This window comes from Molossus molossus, unplaced genomic scaffold, assembly GCF_014108415.1.
Source record: "Molossus molossus isolate mMolMol1 unplaced genomic scaffold, mMolMol1.p scaffold_m16_p_6, whole genome shotgun sequence".
Lineage (NCBI taxonomy): Eukaryota > Metazoa > Chordata > Mammalia > Chiroptera > Molossidae > Molossus > Molossus molossus.
Window position 1 is genome coordinate 99194414 of NW_023425399.1, and position 20353 is coordinate 99214766.

Below are 20353 nucleotides of genomic sequence, written 5' to 3' on the forward strand. Positions count from 1 at the left end.
ACTGATCTCAGAAAACCCCAGTCACGGACATAGGGCAACTTCTCCTTTGGACAACAGTGGCATTATATTTGTAGTAATCCTTCCCATCAACAGAGACGACTTTTAAAAATAAACACAGTGAATCAGTTCATAGTTCACAACATTAACAAGTCACAAAGAAATTTATATACCAGAGGGAGTTGGATTTCCCCTGTAAAGTCAGTGTTGACATTATTTAGACCAAATCTTTGAGTGCTCAGAAAGTCGAAACACAGACCAAGACTTGATGTTGAGGCCCGAGATCCGTACTTGTGCTGGAACAAGTCTCACCCCTACTTCGATTTCCTTCTACCTTCAAAAAGTGGTAGAAACATAATCTCCTTCTCATTTCACCCCAATTTCTGAGTGTGAGAAGGGTCACAAATGTCTCTGCAAATAAGGTTGTGTTTGTTGGAAAGTGAAACTGCAATAAAAATAGGGAGACCAGTCACTCTGAGTTAATCATTAACCTCCACGAACCTCTCCCCCCAGGGCGGAGCGGCGAGGGGACGCTTGGGAAGTTTGGGTCCTTCTCTGGAGCACAGGTCACAGAACAGGAATCTCGGGGCGCTGCCTCGTCTTTCTATCTTACCAAGATCACCCTCAACTGTTCTCGACGGCCGCAGGAGGAGACAACACTGTAGGAGTCCACCTGTATGAAGGAGGATCCCACTGACACCGAGCGTCTAAAGTGGCACACTCACGGGAACAGAGAGCAGAGGGGCGGCTGCCGGGGGCTGGCGGGAGGGAAACCGGGAGTTGTTCAAAGCTCCAGAGATCTGTTGCACAGTAACGTGAACATACTTAACCCCATGGAACTAACTGTACACTCGAAGATGGTTAAGATGGTAAGTTTTTTATATATTTCTTAAAACCACAATTTAAAAAATTATCTTAAAAACACACCATTAAGAAGTACTGATGCGAGATGGACGCTAATTTTAAAGTTAGGAAAAACCCCCAAACACAGAAAGCGCCATGAGGGTTGACAGGAATACAAAACCCCAGCAAATCCCATTTCCTGCTTCTTGGGGCCCAGACACCCCCCACCCCCCACCCCCCACCCCCCGTTCCTCAGCATGAATCTATAACCCTGCCTCTCTCCAAAAGTCTCCTAAGCCAACTGTCCTCATCAAGAACAGGCTGGTCATAGCCAAAGCTCCCTGCTACCTTGGCATGTTGAAGGCTCAAGTCAAAGACAAATAAATGTGTATTTTTTCCCAAACTGAAGCCATTTATTTCTTGTTGCCTTGAGGAATGGACAGCAATAAAGGATTATGGCTGCAATTAATCAAGCCTGTAGAGGCAAGCTCTGGTTAATGCCACATGAAAAGGAAACCCCAGCCAAAAGCTGCCCAGCTCTTTCCTATTAATTTCCATCCCCTGCCTGGTAAGAAGAAATACCCTGTGGGCAGCTTCACAGATCCTTAATTGAAGAAGGGACCTTGGCTTGGCTAAATTGCTCTAGGGGTTGCTTGCTTTGCTTTTTTTTTTTTTTTTTTTTTTGGAGCCAGGGCTGGACAGCAAAGTGTAGGGAAGCCACCCTTCTACTGGGGTGCTGGGTGTCTGGAAATAAATGTTTAGGAGGGCCTCAGGGAAAGGCCTCCAGCAAGGGGCTCGTCAGAGGTGTGGCAGAGGCAGCTGTGGCCCGTGCACTTTACGCAGTGTCAGAGCCTCTTACTGTCTGAACTGCCTACCAGCTAGAACAGCGTGAAGGGAGGTGTGTGAGTTAGGAAGCTGGTCGTGCACTGTTTGCTTATGTAGATGTGGAGAAGTGACTGTTTACTCACTCTGGCTGCTGCTTCTATAGTAACATGGTAAACATTTATAGAAAAATCTGGAGGGGCTCATCTACACTGCAAACTCTTCTCAGTTGTCTGCAGAGTGAGCCTGACGGGAGAGCCAATGATGCACAGGTGGGGCTACAGTTCATCTGGGGACGTGGTCCCACCGGAAGTGATTGGTGCCCACTTGTGGGCTGGGGGCAGCAATTCCACTGTTCATGTGCTGGCTTTGCCCATTTCTAGCCTGATGATGAGAGAGGGAGACAACTCCTTACACCTTCCCTCGTAATGAACGGAGTTTAAGGTATTCAGAAACACATCCCCACCACCCCTCCCTTTCCCTCCACCTTCCACGTGCCGCTCTTCTGCTCACAGGCCACAGGGAGTAAGATCAAAGACCACAGGTCATCCCAAGGGCACTGTCTATGTGCACCAGGTATCTCTCGAGCAGAGCCGAGAAACGATGAGTGAGACAATGAATAGGTGGTCTTCTCCCTCTCCAGGTGGTCAGGGGTTTGGGTAGAAAACCCAAAAAGTAAAAGCCTTGGCCGGTTTGGCTCAGCGGTTAGAACACTGGCCTGTGGACCAAAGGGTCTTGGGTTTGATTCCCTGTTGGGGGCATGTACCTGGGTTGCAGGTTCGATCCCTGTCTCTGGCTGGAGTCGGGTGAGGGGCAGCCTATTGATGTGTACCTGTCACATCGATGTTTCTCTCCCTCTCTCTCTCCCTCCTTCCTTTCTGCTCTGTCTGAAAATCAATGAAAGACTATCCTCAGGTGAGGATTCACCAAAAATAAATAAATAATAAAAAAGAACACTGGAGTTTCCTGAGCATCTGTGTAGAGAGAATCACTTCCCATCGTTATATCATGAATAAAACTTAAAGACGGGAACTAGTTTGAAACAGGAGGAAGGTGGTTACAGAGGGCAAGAGAGGTAGAGCACCCACTTCTGGAGACCCGAGGGAGTAGCACGCTTAAAAAACATTCAGTGGTTTCCAGAAGGTGTCTGAAGTCCAAGGGAAACAAGCAAGAAGACATGACTGGGAAAGGGGGTGACAGTCAACAGCTCAACACCCGTCACCCCCGACACCCACCATTTTCTCCCAGATTAAGAAATGATGCCACTGACCTGATGGGTCAGAAACCTCCCAGACTGGAGTCACTTGCTTTCCTGTGAAGCGCTTGGTTTTAAGCTAAGGGTTCTCTCCGTGCCCTCCGAGGGAGAGCCGAGCCTGGCCGGTGCAGGCGGATACAGGGCTTCTCGGCAGACGGGGAGCCTGGGAGCCGCCCGCCGGACGAGTGTGAGCGCTTCGCTTGCTCAGCAGCAGGGCCGGCCAGCTTGGCCCCGATGCCCCTGTCTAGCCCGCTGTCCTGACCTCTGCCCACGGGTGTGCACTTGGCGGCTCCGCGCTGGCGCGTATCCGAGGAGCGACCCAGCGTGACAGTCCTCTCTCCAGGACAGTGAGTCTCTCTTCAAACACGACTTCTTTACGACATGGGTTACAAAAAGTAAAATCGCTTCTGAGAAAAAAGCAAGGATTTAAAAAGGAGAAAAGGAAATAGCATGGCACATCTGGAAGGAAGCCCAAAGGACAGGAGAATCCCCAAGAGGGCTGACAGGTGGCCCACGCTGCCCTCACGGGAAAGCTGTCAGACGTTCTCAAAGGAGCCCACAGCCACTCTGAGATGCGGGAGACACACTGGTCAGAAGTCCGCACCAGAAACAGGAGACAGAATCCTCGGGGTCCCCCCCACCCATCCACGGACAAGCCTACTTGTCAAACCACTGACAAGCCTTCCCTGCAACCTGTTTCTCCCCTTTGGACAGTCACAAGACCTTAGAGAAAATTAACTCAGTTATAAGAATTAAATGGCAAATATAAGCACAACCTTCCAACTTGCATGGCCGAGTCCAGACTCAGCAGCACTGGGAACACAACTCACAGGGGTCCCTCAACAATGAGCAATGCCTCTCCCTGGGGGTCCCCAGGAGGGGAGGAAGCTGTCTATCCAAACTCGAGGCACCGCTGAGACAGTAGGTAACTAGAAAGAACCGATGTATGAGATTTTACATATCAGTAGCACTAAAGTCAAAATATTTTTACATGCTATCAACAACGAGTCTGCGTGTTCATCTTCCCAAGTCGAAAGCACAGGAAATCAGACTCTTGCCCAGGTAGATGGAGGCCGTCGGGTCAGAGGCCGCAGCCTGAGTTTCTCTGGGTCTCACTTCAGAAGGTCAGCTTTTTGGGAAATCCAATGACCTGAAAATGCTCACGGCGGGAGGAACAACGCAGAATTAATCACTGACAGCTGGGCGGTGTGTTCCAGGTGCACAGACTGTTCTGTGCTGTCCCAGGGCAACGAGAAGGGCTGAGCACAAAGGCAGGCACTCAACTGACCAGAAGGAGCAGAGACCTGTCCACGGTCACTCAGCTAGAAGCCCGAAGCTCCCGGAGAGGACGCATCCTCCCGTTCCAGTGCTGGGGTGACTCTCCACTGTTCCCCATCACCCAGGGGATTTCCTTTCACATTTTGCTTTTTCCTACGGACTCAACGGTGCTCCCATTCCTGAAGGTGCCTCCCCATCCCCTATATGCAACTCCCTGCTTTTAAAAGATTCAATTCAAACCTCACCTCCCGCAAAGCTTTCCCTGACTGTGCCAACCAGTGTCCGAACCCTCCCATGGACCCTGCTACCTCTTGTGTGACGGAGCCTGTGCATGTGACTTGACGCGTTAGCATGTCCTGGAGGTCCTTCTGCTGCCACCTCTGCGCATGCAACCTGGTTCGATTTGAAGCCCAGTGATGCCCATGAGCAGCGGAGACACCACAAGGCCGACTGCGCGGGGAAGGGGCCCCTTTAGAGGTGAGTCTCCTTCACTACAGCCTCAACATCAGGGGTCCAGCTCATCAGCCCCGAGCGGCTGTTTCCACTGGAGCACCACTGTCCTTACAACTCTGCACTTCTATGGATCCGAATGTCTATTTTAAGACAGAGGCCACAACTCCTATGATATAAAGATCCAGGAGGACTTAACCTATTATTAGCTTAAGGAAGGCAGGGCACTGATCACAGAAATGCAAGGGAGGCTGCGACCCAGGACACAGCATTTCAAACAACCCTACAAGGATCAAGAACCTCGGACGGAGAGCCTGGCTCAGAACTTCATTTCACGCCGTGGGAACTAAGGCGCAGCCAGGGCGTGCGATCTGTAGTCATTCAGCGCGCTGGCGATAGCAAGGGATCAAAACGCCGGTCCCCTGAGACCCAGACAAGCAGATGTTTGACTGAGCTGGCCGCCTCTCCCTGAAAAACAGGCTGTTATAAGTAACAACGATCCTTCCCATCCGGTTAGAATTCTGAACGGAAGAGAAACCTCAAGAAGGAACACAGGACACAGACCCTATGGTGCTGGGCAAGATTAGAGCATTAAAGTGACCACCTTGACTGGCGATCTAGTGAACGGTGTCAAATGGCAGATTTACATAAACTATAACTGAGATGCAAAATCTGAATTTAAGTTCACAGTAACCTCCAGTGGGACGCTGAGCAAGACACTTCCCCCTCGGGGCAAGTTTCTTGAGTGCAAAAGCAGATGCCTACAGGGTTTCTCAGTGGGGGAGCTACTGGTGTTTGGACAGGGTCCATTCGTCCTCCAGACTGACCTCTATATTGTGGGACTTAGCACCCCTGGCCCCAGGCCACCAGGTGCTGGCAGCGACCCCAGTCACTGCGACAACCAAACACGCCACCCCGTGTTTCACACTCTCCCGGGCCCTTGCCGGCTCTGATGCCGCAGGAGCCGCTCCTAGGCCGGGGGGGCGGAGGCGGGCGGGGGCGGGCACGCACCCGTAGATGTCCAGGACGCCGATGAAGGAGTGCTGCTTGAGGGACGTGTGCAGGGCCCTGTTGACCTGCTCCACGATCCAGCCGAACAGCTGCGCGTACATGTGCTTGGCCAGGGCGCTGCGCGCGTTGACCACCTGCTGCAGGGACATGGTCTTGACGTAGGTCTCCGAGGCGGTGACCAGCTTGCGGTGGCACAGCCAATGCTCCATCTGACTGTGCTCCACCCCCAGCAGCCGGCAGAAGTTTTTGAGGTGTTCGTCCTGGGGCTGGAAGAGACGGGGGAGACGGTTCAGGAGGGGAGTGGCAGATAAGACCACCCGCACGCCCTCTTCCCTCCTGCCTGGGAAGAGCCCCGCACTCCAGACCCCACTCCATCTCAGAAGTCTCACTGGCTCTCACACCCTTGAGCGGAGATGACAGCCAGGGCCTGAAAAGCGTAGTTCAGATAGATCATGCCACCTGCTCTGACCAAATGATCAGGGCTTCAGCAAACAAAAACTCGCCCCACTTTTCCTGTCGCCTCTGCTGCCAGCTGCTGCAGACTAACTGGTAGGAGAGGGCGCCCGGCTGAAGGGAGCAGGAGAATTGATAGCTCAGGAAGGATAAACCATCGAGTGAGGAGCCGGAGGGCAGCGGAATCCCAGGGCCCGGAGTTTCCATCTGCGGAGCTCCACGTGCAGTGCCTGAGCCACAGCCCAGAACCAAGCCTCCCTGACCAGTGCAGCTCTGAGGAGCACCCAGTCTGACCGCTGTGGGCACAGGCGAGCCCTGGGCGGAGCCTTGGCAGGTGGCGGCCCTTCCTGCAGGACACCTGCTACCGAGCTGCCAAGCAGACTTCCTTTCAGCTCAGCCTCAGGGACATCACACAACATGCAGTTGGACTTTATTTGCTTTAAGCACCTGATGCTTCGGGGGAAAGAGTGAATCCAGATGGAAAGCTGAGACAGCCGGCAAACACACGGAACACGTGTGGACCTGAGAAGGTCACCGGGAACACTAACCGCCAACATCACACGCTGAGAGCTGGGGAAACAAACGGGGGCCCTCCCGGTGAGCGGCCCGGTCCTAGAGCACCCCACGTCTCACCAGGTGCCCACAGGACCCAGCTGCCTTTGCGACTCATTTCATCTTGACCCGCCTTCACTCCGAGTGCCAGTCATGGCCCCTGGCCTGAGGCACTGATAACCAGATCACCCCAGGGACCTCCTATTGCACCTAAATGTGCACGTCTCTTGGACACTCGGGGCACCCCACGGGAAACCCGCTTTCCCTAGGAGGTTCCTCTGGCCCATTGTTCATCCATCCCCTTACCGAAATCCCCCAGGAAAGTCGATGACCCAGCCGTGAGCCTGCTGGAGAGCTTATTACCTCGGGCTGGAAGGGAAGCCCTTGGGACCTGACGCCACCTCCTAATGGCCCTAACTTGCTGGTGGGACTCATTTTCTGATAAGGCCGCCCAGTAGGATTTAAATGAGGGCTTAGTCAATGAAAACCAACAGATTCTGTACCATTTCCCTCTTAACACCACATCCCCAGGCTATGGTTTTTTTTTCTCCTACAGATGTTCAAAATCTACCCCAAACAAACAATTACAAAATAACAGAATGCCAGAGGAGGAAAGAACCTCCAAACAGTCATTATGGCCAGTGTTTTTCCAAAGAATGGTCTGGGGAGCACAGCGACAAAGGAGATTAACTGGCTTTACTTAACGAAGGGGAGGGAGGCACCGGGTACACCCCACTGCCCTGGTGGCGGATGTGCTATGGCTTCGAGACAGACACTCGCCAGCACTTCCTGAGCTTCCCACCAGAGAGCCCCCCCTTTCCCAAGGGTCCATGCCTAAGGCTCGGGGAAACGCCTTGGGAACTATCATTCTAACCCCCTCCTCCTCATTGCTCAGGTGAGGAAAACGAGGTGAAATGAGGCTCCCCAACGGTGGCCCAGGGCGGTTCACCCAACCACGAGAATCGAGAATCGGCATGGGCTGGGTGGGTGGGTGTGGAGAGGCCCCATCTTCCCATTCACTCAGTTAGTGGGGTTGCCATGGCCACTCTGCAGTGCCCCTCCCCCAAACAGAAAGCCATCTGTGGTCAAGTGAGGTGCCTGGGGTCTGCTTGGCAGGCAACAGGCTCAGAGGTAGCACGTGTCCGACTCTTTCCCAGTAGTTCTCAACGGCTGGGCAGAGCACTGCAGCTGAGTTCCCCGACAGGTGAATGGCCTGCCAGCAGCACTCATGACCACCCAAGCCTGCCCACAGGCTCCCTCCCCTCCCTGGCACCTCCCAGGAGAAAGTGTCTGATCACTGCCCCTGGACAGGTTCCCACTCACTGCTGCGGGCATGGCCTACCCCTCTATCACCCCCTTCTGACTGTTGATCAAAGGTGCTAACTGAAACTGATTTAACATCATGCAATTACACTTAAGCTTAATTAAATGGTGCTAAATCCATTAAAAGAGCCAGCATCAGAGGTAGCAGATTAGGTTCACAGGCCCATGCGGCCAAATTCAAGAAACAAATTGCCCCTGGTGTCCAAGTAATTGCACGCTGCTGAATCTCCAAGGCAACTCTGGCGGTCCTGGAGCACATTTTCCTGCTTTAATTAAAAATAAACACTCGTGAGCAGGAGGCATGCTGCACATGGACAGACACACGCCTCCAGGAGGAGGCCCACCCCCGTCCTGAGGAATAAGCCCAAATGTATCTGAGAGAGGGATTTTCCCAAGCACCCACTCAGCGAAGCATTTCTCGGACACACACTGCGTGCCCAGCACTGTGCGAGGCACCAGTGGGGGATGTGAGGCCAGAGGGGGGCAGCCCCAGTTCCAGGACTGATCATCACGTGGAGAAAGCAAGGGTGGTGGTGGTGTAGGGGAGAGAACACCGGCTGGGCCTGGTCTTGGCGTTGCCATTGACTTTAGAGAAGGTCATTATGACTTTAGAGAAGGAGTTTCCTCCCTCAGGGACTTAGCTTTTCCAACCCTGTGGAGTGAGAAGGATGCTCACAAGGTCCCCTCTGGCTCTAACCACAGTGATGATAGTAGTGAAGAAGTGAATCATGGGAGCCCTGTACTAAGGCAGGTAACATCAGCTCCACTCTGCAGATGAGGAAACAGACCTAGAAAGGTTAAGTAACTGTCAGCAAGTGGCAGAACCAGGATCTGAGCCCTTGCAGTCCTGACTCCCAGTTCTCACTCTGTTAGTTCCCTACACAGCCTCGAGTTGGAGAACAATCTAGGACTAACCTGTCAGGTGTCCCACCTCCCTCCTGCCCTCCCTTCACCACCGCCTGTGTCCTCCGTCCCCTCTTCCCCAGGTGGGCCCTGATACTCCCACATCGTACAGTCCTGACACAAACACCCGTGGGTGCCAATGTGGGTAAAGGCTGGAGTAGTGAGCTCAACAGGCAGGGTCTTGGTGTTCAGTGGGGGAAACAGGCGTTGATGAATTAACACCGATAAACACTCACGTCCTTCTCACCTGAAGGTCCCCTCAGAGGCGGGGTGGGGAAGACCAGCTGCAGGATCTGAGAGACACCTCAGTGACAAGCCCCAGCCCTGGCTTTTCAAAAAGGCCCTGGCCCGGCCCACTCAAGCCAGCAGGTGCCCAGGACCTCACTGGCCCGGCCTCTCGTGCCTCCCGCTACCCCAGTGCTCCCGGACACGCTCACCCACTCCGCTCTCACCCCCATCACCCGAGCCCAGAGAGCCTGTCACCCAACTTCTCAGGTGTCCACCATGTGCTGGGTGCTGGTGGGATGCTAATGAGCACGGCGGTCCCTGTCCTCACAGACTTCGTACCCTCATGAGGGAGGGAGACACGCAGCAATAAGTGCACAGCCACAACCCTGTGAGGTGCCACCGAGCAGAGGTACAGACGCTCTGAGAATCCATGATGGGGGATATGACCAGGATGTGCTCCCGAAGGAGCAGGGACTGAGGGAGGGTGGGCTGGAGGCCAAGAGGACATCTGTCATCTTTCCTGCAATATACCAGGCTAAACCAGGAGCTTCTCAGTGTAAATGTTCCTACCCTCACCTGTCCTGGACACCAGGCAGGGCGGGCTTGTCCTAAGGAACCAGGGACATGTACTGGGGTACGGGCCCTCGTGCCTTTCTCATGAGGGGAACGATACTGGGGCAATACTCACTGGCTCTAAAGACTCGGCCCAGGGGACTGTTTGGTCTGCGCCGGAGGCCCATGCGCCACACCACCGAGACACAGGTCCTCCTCTGGACACTCGAGTCCCTCTCACGGCAATGTCACTGCCAACCTCACTGCCCGCCCTGCACGCACAGACACTGGTGTCCAGGGCACCTACCAGGGCCTCCAACACTCCCCTCCACACTGGGCCCAGGGGGTGAGCCTCAGAGCTCTCACGAGGCCGCAGACTCCATGTTGAGACGGCAGCAGCCTGGAGTGGCCCAGGGGACCTCCCAAACCCAAGACCACTTCTCCTGCAGGGAAAACGTATGGGGCCGAGGCGAGAGGAGGGTGATGAGTTCTGCCAGACGCCAGCTCCAGTTCAGGTCTTCCTCTCCCTAAAGGCAGGGCCAGTTTTATCTTTTCTTTTTAATTTTTTTTTTCCTTTATTGATTTTAGAGAGAGAGGAAGGGAGAGGGAGAGATAGAAACATCAATGAGAACATCGATTGGCCGCCTCCTACATGACCGGCACTGGGGATCAGGCCCACAACCTGGGCATGTGCCGTGACCGAGAATTGAACCGGTGACCTCTTGGTTCATGGGTCGACACTCAACCACTGAGCCACTCCAGCTGGACAAGGAGGGCCAGTTTTAACTTCTGATGACCCCTGACCCTAGTGAGACAAGCAGAAGGTGAATAAATGTTTGCTCTGTTGAAAAAGCATCAAGCCCTGGCTGGTTTAGCTCAGCAGTTAGAGTGTCAGCCCACAGACCAAAGAGTTGTGGGTTCAATTCTGGTCAAGGGCATATACCTTGGTTGTGGTTTGATCCCCGGCCCTGGTTGGGTCGTGCGGGAGGCAACCAATCAATGTGTCTCTCTCACACTGATGTTTCTCTCTCCCTCCCTCCCTCCCATTCTATCTGAAAATCAATGGGAAAATACTCTTGGGTGAGGATTAAAAAAAAAAAAAGCATCAACTTGTGAGTGGAATGAACACATGCCCATGTTCATATTCTGAAGTACTGTTTTCTGTCTTTTCCCAGTATGTGGTTATTTAAACTCTAAGTCCTTCAGAGCAAGAATCACACTTCATACCTCCCAGGACTTTGCGATAAATGGGCATAAAAGAGACCTGTGAACTGATGCAGGGTCCCTTACTCATGGTCAGAGTACCGGTGTTATCACATAACACAAGGACATACCGGACAGCACTTAACGGCTGCTGTCAGCTCTTCTTCCCTGGCATCTACTCCACCCACTTAGATGTCCCAGTTGGGGTTGTGCAGGAGGCAACCAATTGATGTGTCTCTCACATAGATGTTTCTCTCCTTTTCTCTGTCTCCCTCCTACAACTGAAGGGTGTACAGTCCCTATGGAGGGCACATCTTGGGTGCCAGTTAGGGTGATCAGGGAGGCTGTGCCACTAAATCCTACAGGACATCTACTATAATAGGCCACCCTACAAAGCCTAGGAGACATAGCAACTCTACCTAATACATAAAAACAAACATAGGGAGGCAGCCAAAATGAGGAGACAAAGAAACATGTCTCAAATGAAAGAATAAAACAAAACTCCAGGAAAAGAAAAAAATAGAGATAAGCAATCTAACAGATGCAGTGTTCAAAACATTGGTTATAAGGATGCTCAAGGAACTTAGTGAGGACCTTATGAGCACGACAAATGACCAGTCAGAAATGAAGGATGCACTAACTGAAATAAAGCATAATTTATAGGTATGAACAGTACAGTAGGTGAAACTGAGAATAAAACCATTGATTTGGAATATAAAGAAGCAAAAAACACCCAATCAGAACAGCAAAAAGACAAAGAATTTTAACAAATGAGGATAGTGTAAGGAGCCTCTGGGACAACTTCAAACATACCAACATTCACATCATGGGGGTGCCAGAAGGAGAAGAGACAGAGTAAAAAATTGAAAACCTATTTGAAAAAAAACAATGACAGAAAACTTCCCTAACTTGGTGAAGGAAACAGACATACAAGTCCAGGAAGCACTGAGAGTCCCAAACAAGATGAACCCCAAGAGGCCCACACCAAGACACATTGTAATTAAAAAGCAAAAGGTTACAATGCTGGGGCAGGAGGGAGTGGGAGTGGGAGGAGGGTGTCTAGGGAGGAAAAAGGAGAAACATCTGTAACAAAAATATATTAATAAAAAATGCAAAAGAAAAAAAAACGGTTAAAGACAGAGACAACCTTAAAAGCAGCTAGTTACCCACCAGGGAGCTCCCATAAGACTGTCAGCTGATTTCTCAAAAGAAACTTTGCAGGCCAGAAGGGAGTGGCAAGAAATATTCAGAGTGATGAAAAGCAAGGACCTATAACCAAGATTACTCTATCCTGCAAAGCTATCATTTAGAATCAATGGACATATAAAGAGCTTCCCAAACAACAAAAAAGCTAAAGGAGTTCATCACCACCAGACCAGTATTATATGAAATGTTGAAGGGTCTTCTTGAAGAAGATGACAAAAAATATGAACAATAAGAAGGGAATAAATACATATCTATCAACAACTGAATCTACAAACAAAATGAACAAGCAAAATAGAAACAGATTCATAGATACATTTTGTTGATTGCCAGATGGAAGGGGGTTTGGGAAATGGGCAAAAAAGGTAAAGGGATTAAGAAGTACAAATTGGTTGTTAGGCTGACAAACATCAAAGGGGGTGGAGTGCAGGAAGAGATAAACCAAAGAACTTATATGCATATGTGCATAACCAATGGACACCAACAATAGCATGGGGAAGGAAGAAGGGGGGTGGGAGTGGAAAGGAGGATGTCAATGAGGGAAAGTGGGGGAACATTTGTAATACTTTCTACAATAAAGATAAATTTAAAATAACAATAATAATTTATTGAGCCCTGGCCGGGTAGCTCAGTTGGTTAGAGTGTTTTCCCAAACACTAAGGTTGCTGGTTTAATCCCCAGTCAGAGCACATACAAAAATCAACTAATGACTGCATCAATAAGTGGAACAAAAAATTCTCTCAAAAATAAATTTTAAAAAATAATTTATTGAATAGCATTATGTTGCCTGCCCTCTGTGATAGAAATTTGATGGCAGCTGATTTGAAAAGGATTTGTTCTTTTAGAAAACTATCAGCAAGGGAACAGAAGCCATTACTGGTAAGAATAAATAACCTACGAGTGCCCTCCAAATGCAAAGGCACATTTCAGTTGTATAAAACTGCGAGAACAGAGTGAGATGTGTACGTTTTATCTCGGCGCCCGTGTGCGACTTACTGATATACTACAGGAATCGCCGTCGCGCTCGGCCTGAATCTCCACATTGCCAAGGTGCAGGATAGAAGCAATTATCTTAAAAATGTTTATCTGATGGGACTCTCTCACTCCTGGAAAAATAAAAAAGAACAAATGACACTCAATATCCACAGCAGGATAGGAAGGACATTTTACCCTTTTTTAAAGGGCTTTAAAAGAAATAAGGTTTGATTTCCCTTTCTGGGCCAGTAACTCCCAAAATGATCCCAGCTCCTCACCAAGTAATTACCACTCACAGTAACAGCTCAGAGGGCAAAGGGGCTCTCCACACTAAGAGGGAAGTATCTTCACTCTGATTGTCCTGATCACACCAGATGGGTCACGGTGCCATTTTAATTTCTCCAGGAACAAAGGAGAAGCAGCAATCTGCAGACTCATTTTGGACTTAGATTTCAACCGGACGCTTTATGGATGTTTTTATGAATTTAATAAGAATGGTCATTTATCTGCAGTCGTTTTTCTCCCAACATAATATCCTGCAAACATCTGTGGCACACACCCAAAGTGCCAACGGGGATGCGGAGGAGAAACCTCTCCTGGGAGTGCTGTGATAGGGCTGGGGTCTGGGGAGCTGCTGCTCACCACACCATCTGCTCCTTCAGAGCGACAGACACGCACACCTACCCCAAAGCCACTGTGGCAGCAAACACCTGATGTCAAATGTAGTTACACAACTAAGTCACCGAAGACATGGATATTCTCTTGTAATTTATACTTAGCTTTAAGGCATTATCATTTCTCTTTAAATTGCAAAATATTTTGACATATAAAAAAAGTTACATGCCCTGGCCAGTTTGTCTCAGCGGTTAGAGTGTTGGCCTGCGGTCCAGAGAGACCTGGGTTCGGTTCCCTCTACGGGCACGTACCTCAGTTGCAGTTTGTCCCCGGCCCTGGTTGGGTCATGCGTGCGGGAGGCAGCCACTCAATGTGTCCCTTTCACGTCGATGTTTCTTTCTCTCTCTCTTTTCCTCTCTCTCCCTCCCACTCTATCTGAACAAAAAATGAAAACGTGTCCTCAGGTGACGATAAAAACAAAAGTTACAGAATCACCCTGGCCGGTGTGGCTCAGCAGTTAGAATGTCAGCCTGTGCACCAAGAGTCGCAGGTTTGATTCTCTGTCAAGGGCAATTACCTGGGTTGCAGGTTCATCCCTGGCCCTAGTCAGGGTCATGCGGGAGGCAACCAGTTGATGTCTTGATGTCTCTCTCTCTCTCTTTCTCTCTTTCTCTCTCTGTCTCTAAAAAGCAATGCAAAAAATATCATTGGGTGAGGATTTAAAAAAAGCTACAGAATAATATAATGAACACCAGTCAGCCTACCACCCAGTTTAGGAAATAATATAATTGCTTTTCCACATTCCTCCTTAGCTACAGTTACTTAATTTTAAAGCAATAATTTATCAGGCTAAAAAAAAGTCAGCAACACCTATATCAACGGGAGTAAAAGTGTGTCATGCTAGGATTAAAAACTGTACTCAGGTAACCCACAAAGTGGAGGAACCCTCAAATCCTTATATTTAGGAAAGGTCAACAAAGCCCCGAGCCTTGAGCATCATAGCCCGAGAGCTGGGTGGGAGAAGAGAGCAGATTCACCAGGGACGAGAGGGCTCCCCATCACCTGACGAAGGCGGACAGCCAAGTGGGACATGCCATGCTCGTCTCTCTGTGATCGCCCCTCCCCACCGTTCCCCCAGTCCCAAGCTCTTACCAAGGAGGGTGAAGGCATGTCGAGTCTTCTCAAAGTCCTCCGCATCATCCACACCCTCGATGGACGTGTCTCCGCCCTGGGACGCATAGAAAAAGTCCTCCGCGCATGCTGTGGGGGGAGGAGGGGAGGCATCAGGCATAGAGGGAAACTTCATCCCACTTATCTGCAGATGGTGACTTGTTCTCCATTAGTAAGCCACCCCATATCTGACTGTATTGCCAGCCGATGGGGAAATTACCTTTCAGAAATTACCTTTATTGACGATGGCAAATGGGAGACAAAACTAAAGAACAAAAGACAGAAACCGATGCTATGCTGCCAGAAGGAGCTGCTGTATTTGTGTAAAACAATTCTGTGAAGACCATGTGAACATACAAGATGAGTAAATCATGGGTAGTACACTGTATAGTGGGATTCACCACTGACTTGATTTTTAAAGGGAGCTGGTGCACACAGGCAGACGAATACCCACCCTGGAATCCCAGACTTTCGTGATCTACAATGATCTCGGTCTGACAACCTCATTTGGCAAATGAGGGGCAGTGATGTTCCCAAGGTGACATGGTTTTTTGGTTCGTTTGTTGTTTTACCAAGTTGGGGCACCCTTGAGCTACTCAGGCACAAAAACAAGGCTGAGACCCTCAGAGCCTAGTCCCACCCCTGCATGACAGACAGCACCAGAACACAGGAGCTCATCAAAGGTCGCGCTTCACCCCAAGATGCTCTCAGAGGGCACATGCCCATTGGAGTGCAAGAAGCGGATTGAATTGGGTAGTCCCCAGCAGATCCGACCCATCCAGCCGGGAGCCCTCGGAGCCTGCGTCTCGCAAAGACACGGAATAAGGAAGCTATTTTCACCCCGATACACTCCTGTGAGCGCAAAAAGTTAGGATTTCTTCCCTGTTACCTTAAAGTCACATTTGGGACAAAATAGTCCAAATACAGCCAAATGGATCTTGCCGATATTTGTTCATTTTCTACATGACTGACCTTAGAAAAAAAATTTCATCTCCTGCATGTTAGCCCTGAAAAGCCCCTTTGGGTCTGTGTTCCCCTCTCGGGGAAGGAGAGAGGACAGCAGTGGCCACTAATGTGTCCGGCCCACAGTCACCTGTGGCCACAAGCTAACAGAGAGCCTCAAGGTGCCGTGCTCGCCACACAAGGTTGTAACAGTCGCTCCTCGTACCCAGAGTCTGTGCTCTTACTTGCGAACAATGAACAGTCAGTTCAGTCCACAGCCAGCATACAATATGCCCTCCAGGGCTTCCCCCCAATTTATTTTTATTTTTTTAGGAGTCAACCAGTCTTCCTCGCAATTTAAGTATCACTTCCCCGGGAACCTCAGCCCTGCACTGGCTCGCCTGGCTCAGCGATCCTGACCACACTGTGCTGCGATGGCTGGAAGCTGAGTGAGGACAGGACCCCCTACTGCACCCCGCGCTGCACCCCAGCCCCTCACACTGTGGGGTGTGATGAACGAAGGAACCCATGGTAAACTGCATGGCACAGGCCCCTAATGCTACAGGAACTCACAGCAAGTAGGGCACAGAGGTAGGACAGCGGGTGGAGGTCCGAGACAGATGATGTGTTTTAGCGACTGGGAGAAGAGGCTGGAGTGGCCAGAGGTGGGTCTGACCTGAAACACGGTGAGGATCAGGGTCCAGGACAGCAACGCCTCAGAAGTCTCTCTCTCACCACGGCAGAAAGACCAACCTACCTCCATGTAGACACCCAGCTCTCCACACCATCTGCTCCTAGTGGGCCTCCCCACACCTCCCAAATATACGGCCAGGCCGGGACAGGATCCTCGGCAAGCATCAGATGCCGCATGGCCCCCAGGCCTGCCCTCATCACACATGTCCTTCGGGAGGTGGCTTTGAGGACTCAGGAGCAGTCACTACTCTATGACAGAGCCCCTGCACAAGGACAGAAAGGCCTGGGCCCCCAGGAGAGGGGCCACGTTGTATGATCGCAAGAACTACGCCTGCCCACTCCTCCTGCTTGGCCCTGGCTGACAACTCCACAGGCTCCAAGTCAATAATCTCAAGGCAACTACTCTTGCTAAGGCCCCTCAGCAAACAGCATTAGCAGAAACCCAGGGTGACGGGGGCCCACCGACAGGCTGTCTTCCACCTGGTGGGATCAACGAGGTGACACGCACAGGCCCAGTGGCTGCATCCCCATTCAGCGCTGCAGCGCGGGTGTGCAGGGACAATCCCGGGGCTGCCCCCTGGAGCTCCTGCCGTCCCCGCGCGAGGCCCAGGCTCTATCGGCGGGCAGGCCCCTTGAGCACCCCCACTCTGTCCCTGCTTTACCTTCACTCCCTTCTTTCTTTGCCTTCGTCTCAATCCTTCATTTGATTCAAAATGGGTTGGCCACAATTAAGTGATGGAATTTATTAAACCTCTAGAATCCTCATGGTTGGGACACATTTCTTGATGTCAAAAGTGGAAGCATTTTTATGGCCCTGGCTGGTCTGGTTCAGCAGTTAGAGCATCAGCCCATGGACCAAAGAGTCACGGGTTCGAGTCTGGTCAGGGGCACGTACTCGGTTGAGGGTCATCCCTGGCCCTGGTTGGGGTCATGCGAGAGGTAAACTACTCAATGTGTCTCTCTCACATCAATGTTTCTTTCTCTCTCTCTCCCTCCCTCTCTCCCACTCTATCTGAAAAGCAATGGAAAAATAGCTTCAGGTGAGGCTTAAAAAAAAAAGTGGAAGTATATTCAAAAGAATAATGCTTGGAAATTCTTCTTAGCTCTGCAAACACTGCTCCGCCCCTTGCGTCTTACTGTCCCAGACTTTTCTGTGGTGGCAGCCTGTGCACAATGAACGCTGTTTTACTACCTGGTAACAAAGCTCAAAGAGGGCTAGGGAATGCTGCCCACGGAGAGGCAGAGCCGAGACGAGGACCCACGACCGGCTTCGAGCAGAGCCCCTTCCTCCTGTCGAAGCCCCAGGTGTACCCACCAGCTGCTGCAGGCGCAGGCGCCCAGGGGACGGGCGCCCGTTCACTTACTTAGCGCGAGCTCTTTAAACTCCGGGAGGCCGGCAGCGGCGCAGAGCTGGTAGAAGATGTGGTAATTCCTCTCATCGTCTGCCTAAAGGAGGGACAAAGTTAAGTGGTTTTAGGGTGGTCACCCCCAAGATTGTCCCCTTACCCTTTCTAAAACCAGGGTGCTCTGGGTGCCAGAGGTCAAGACTTTCCCTCCACATCTGTGTCCCCTTCAATTCCCACCTCTGGATCTTCCAGTCACTATCATGGGGCCTTCCTCCCACTGGAGGATTTCCACCTCCTAAGTGAACACGTATCCCCTTGTCTCTCCTGTGGAGAACATCGCAGCTATCCCACCAGCAGTGGCCCATGCATCAGCACACACTCTGCCACAGCCGTGCTGCAGGTCCGTGCCGCACAGACTGATTTCCCAGCTGTCGGCTCCCTCTCTCCTCTGGGAGGCTTGGAACTAAGGTCAAGCTCCGCTCCTGCCCATCATCAGGATGGACAGTCAGGAAAGGTCCACGAGAGACAGGGCCTAGAGCAGACCTTCGGGCCGGACCTGCCTTACGTTGGTGTTGGTGGTGGGGTGGGGGGGACTTCAGGGGCCTGAGCAAGGGGAACAGCAAGAGGAAAGCTCCAGGGATGTTCAGGGAAGAGCCATGGCCAACACCCCCAACCTGCACCCAACACAGCAGGCTGTCGGCTTTGCTTCAGTGAAACCGAGGGTGTGGGGTTGCCAAATCAAACCTGGGCATGGGGAAAACGCCGAGGCAATACAAGGAAGATAAAACAATAGAGCTGGTTAAGAAATTCATTGAAGCTATCGCTAAGAATCGGCACGGGACAGGTGTCACTGAGAAACAAACAGCGGAGGCTGTGTTTGATGTCCTTCTGAAGGCAGCTGAAATGTCAGGGCCAGGAAGCCAGGTGACCTGGGGAACAGTGCAAGGCTGGCTCACACCAGGGCACAGACCAGTGTCTTGGTTCAGTGATGGGACATCAAAAGGGAGCTGGAAGGTGAGCCCACAGAAATGAAGAACTGAGTCTGGGGAGAAGTAGGAACTCAATTAATTCGAAAAGGAAACCAAATAGGTTTTTTCCCTTTTTTTTATAACCTGCCAAATAAGATGGTTCCTGGGAAAGCTGAAACCCACAGACAGCGTATGACGTCCCTTGACCATGACTGACACCCGCAGGGAGCAGACTGACATTCCTCACTCTATCTGCAGTATCCAACACAGGCTGGCACATAACAGGCACTCAATCTATGTTTGTTGATCGAATCTAAAAACAATACTCACTGAAAATAACTGGTAAAAGGTTTTTCAGCCACAATGCTGTAGCGTTTGAATGAATACTCACTGATGGAAGAAGAGAAAGAAAACCAAAGGAACAAGCACATCCAATTCCCGGTTCCAAAGATGAGTTGCTCTTTGGATACAGGGAGTGGGATCAGGGAGCAAGTATCAGCATCCACGGCAAAAAAAAACAACAAAAAAACAAACAAGCCCGTGTCACACCTGAAAGACCACTCTGGACTTCTCCAACAAGTAGGTCCTCATGTTGGCTCCGATGATGTGGTACCTTTTGTCGAAGCCAATCTGAATATACTTTCCAAAGCGGCTGCTGTTGTCATTGCGAGTGGTTTTGGCATTTCCGATGGCCTGTTCAAACAAACAGATAAAAGATGTGTGGAACGGGAAGGGCGTTCCTAATTTCAGGACCGTATGTTGTGGCAGCACCTCTGTTCTCTCCCTCTTCCTTCCTTACCGAACCCCTCTGCTGTCGGGATGACAATGGCCAGGCTACAACAAAACAGGGCATCATTTTCCCGCCTCCTTTGCCCATGAGGATGGCCGACCACAGTGAGGCATTGATTGATAGGCTCTAGAAAGGAGACCGACTAACTGGAAGGTGCACCTCATCGTTCTTCCTCTCTTCTTCCTTTTTCCTGCCTGGAACATGCACGTGATAGCTACAGACATAGCAGTCACTTTGCGACCATGAGGAAATGTCTAGAGACTCAGAGAGCCCACGGCTTGGACACCCTCAAGCCACTGCACCAGTGCACAAGAGCTCTGAACTTTTTGTGAGAAGATAAAACCTCCTGGGCTGAGTCCACCTTGATTAGGTCTCCATGACCAAGCAGTCAAACGTCATTCCCAACCGATAAACGGTGCTTCCCAGAAAGATCACAGGGCAACACCCAGGCCTCTGCGCCCCATCATCAGGACAAACCCAGAAGCCATTGCCCTCTGGGTACCATTTCTCACACCGCTGCAGAGGCGCAGATCAAACCAGGTGACGGTAACGTAAAAAATGAGTGGGTGAACACTCACTCTCAGACAGCACATTGCTCAAGGACTGGCAACGAATACATGAACGTTTTAATCCCTTTCACGTGGTGCACTTTTTGGGTGGTTAAAATGCTACAAAAATATCCACAAGACATTTTCAGTTGTCTAGAAAATCTGAGGCACAAAGAAGTTGAAAGGAAACCCCAAATCCCAATCCACCCTCCGCCCCTGCTAGTCAAATCCAA

General features: G+C 50.9%; 1 protein-coding gene across 2 annotated transcripts in view; it reads right to left on the bottom strand.

Annotated features, from left to right (window-relative positions):
* The window catches only part of MYO5B (myosin VB), a 303619-nt gene that overhangs the window by 103163 nt on the left and 180103 nt on the right, over positions 1-20353 (bottom strand). For both annotated transcript variants that reach the window (XM_036245270.1, XM_036245271.1), the window contains exons 6-10: positions 19332-19475; positions 17833-17914; positions 14816-14923; positions 13070-13179; positions 5657-5922 (exon numbers count right to left, since the gene is read on the bottom strand). In XM_036245270.1, coding sequence (XP_036101163.1) covers positions 5657-5922; positions 13070-13179; positions 14816-14923; positions 17833-17914; positions 19332-19475 — 710 coding nt within the window. The remainder of the gene's footprint in view (positions 1-5656; positions 5923-13069; positions 13180-14815; positions 14924-17832; positions 17915-19331; positions 19476-20353) is intronic.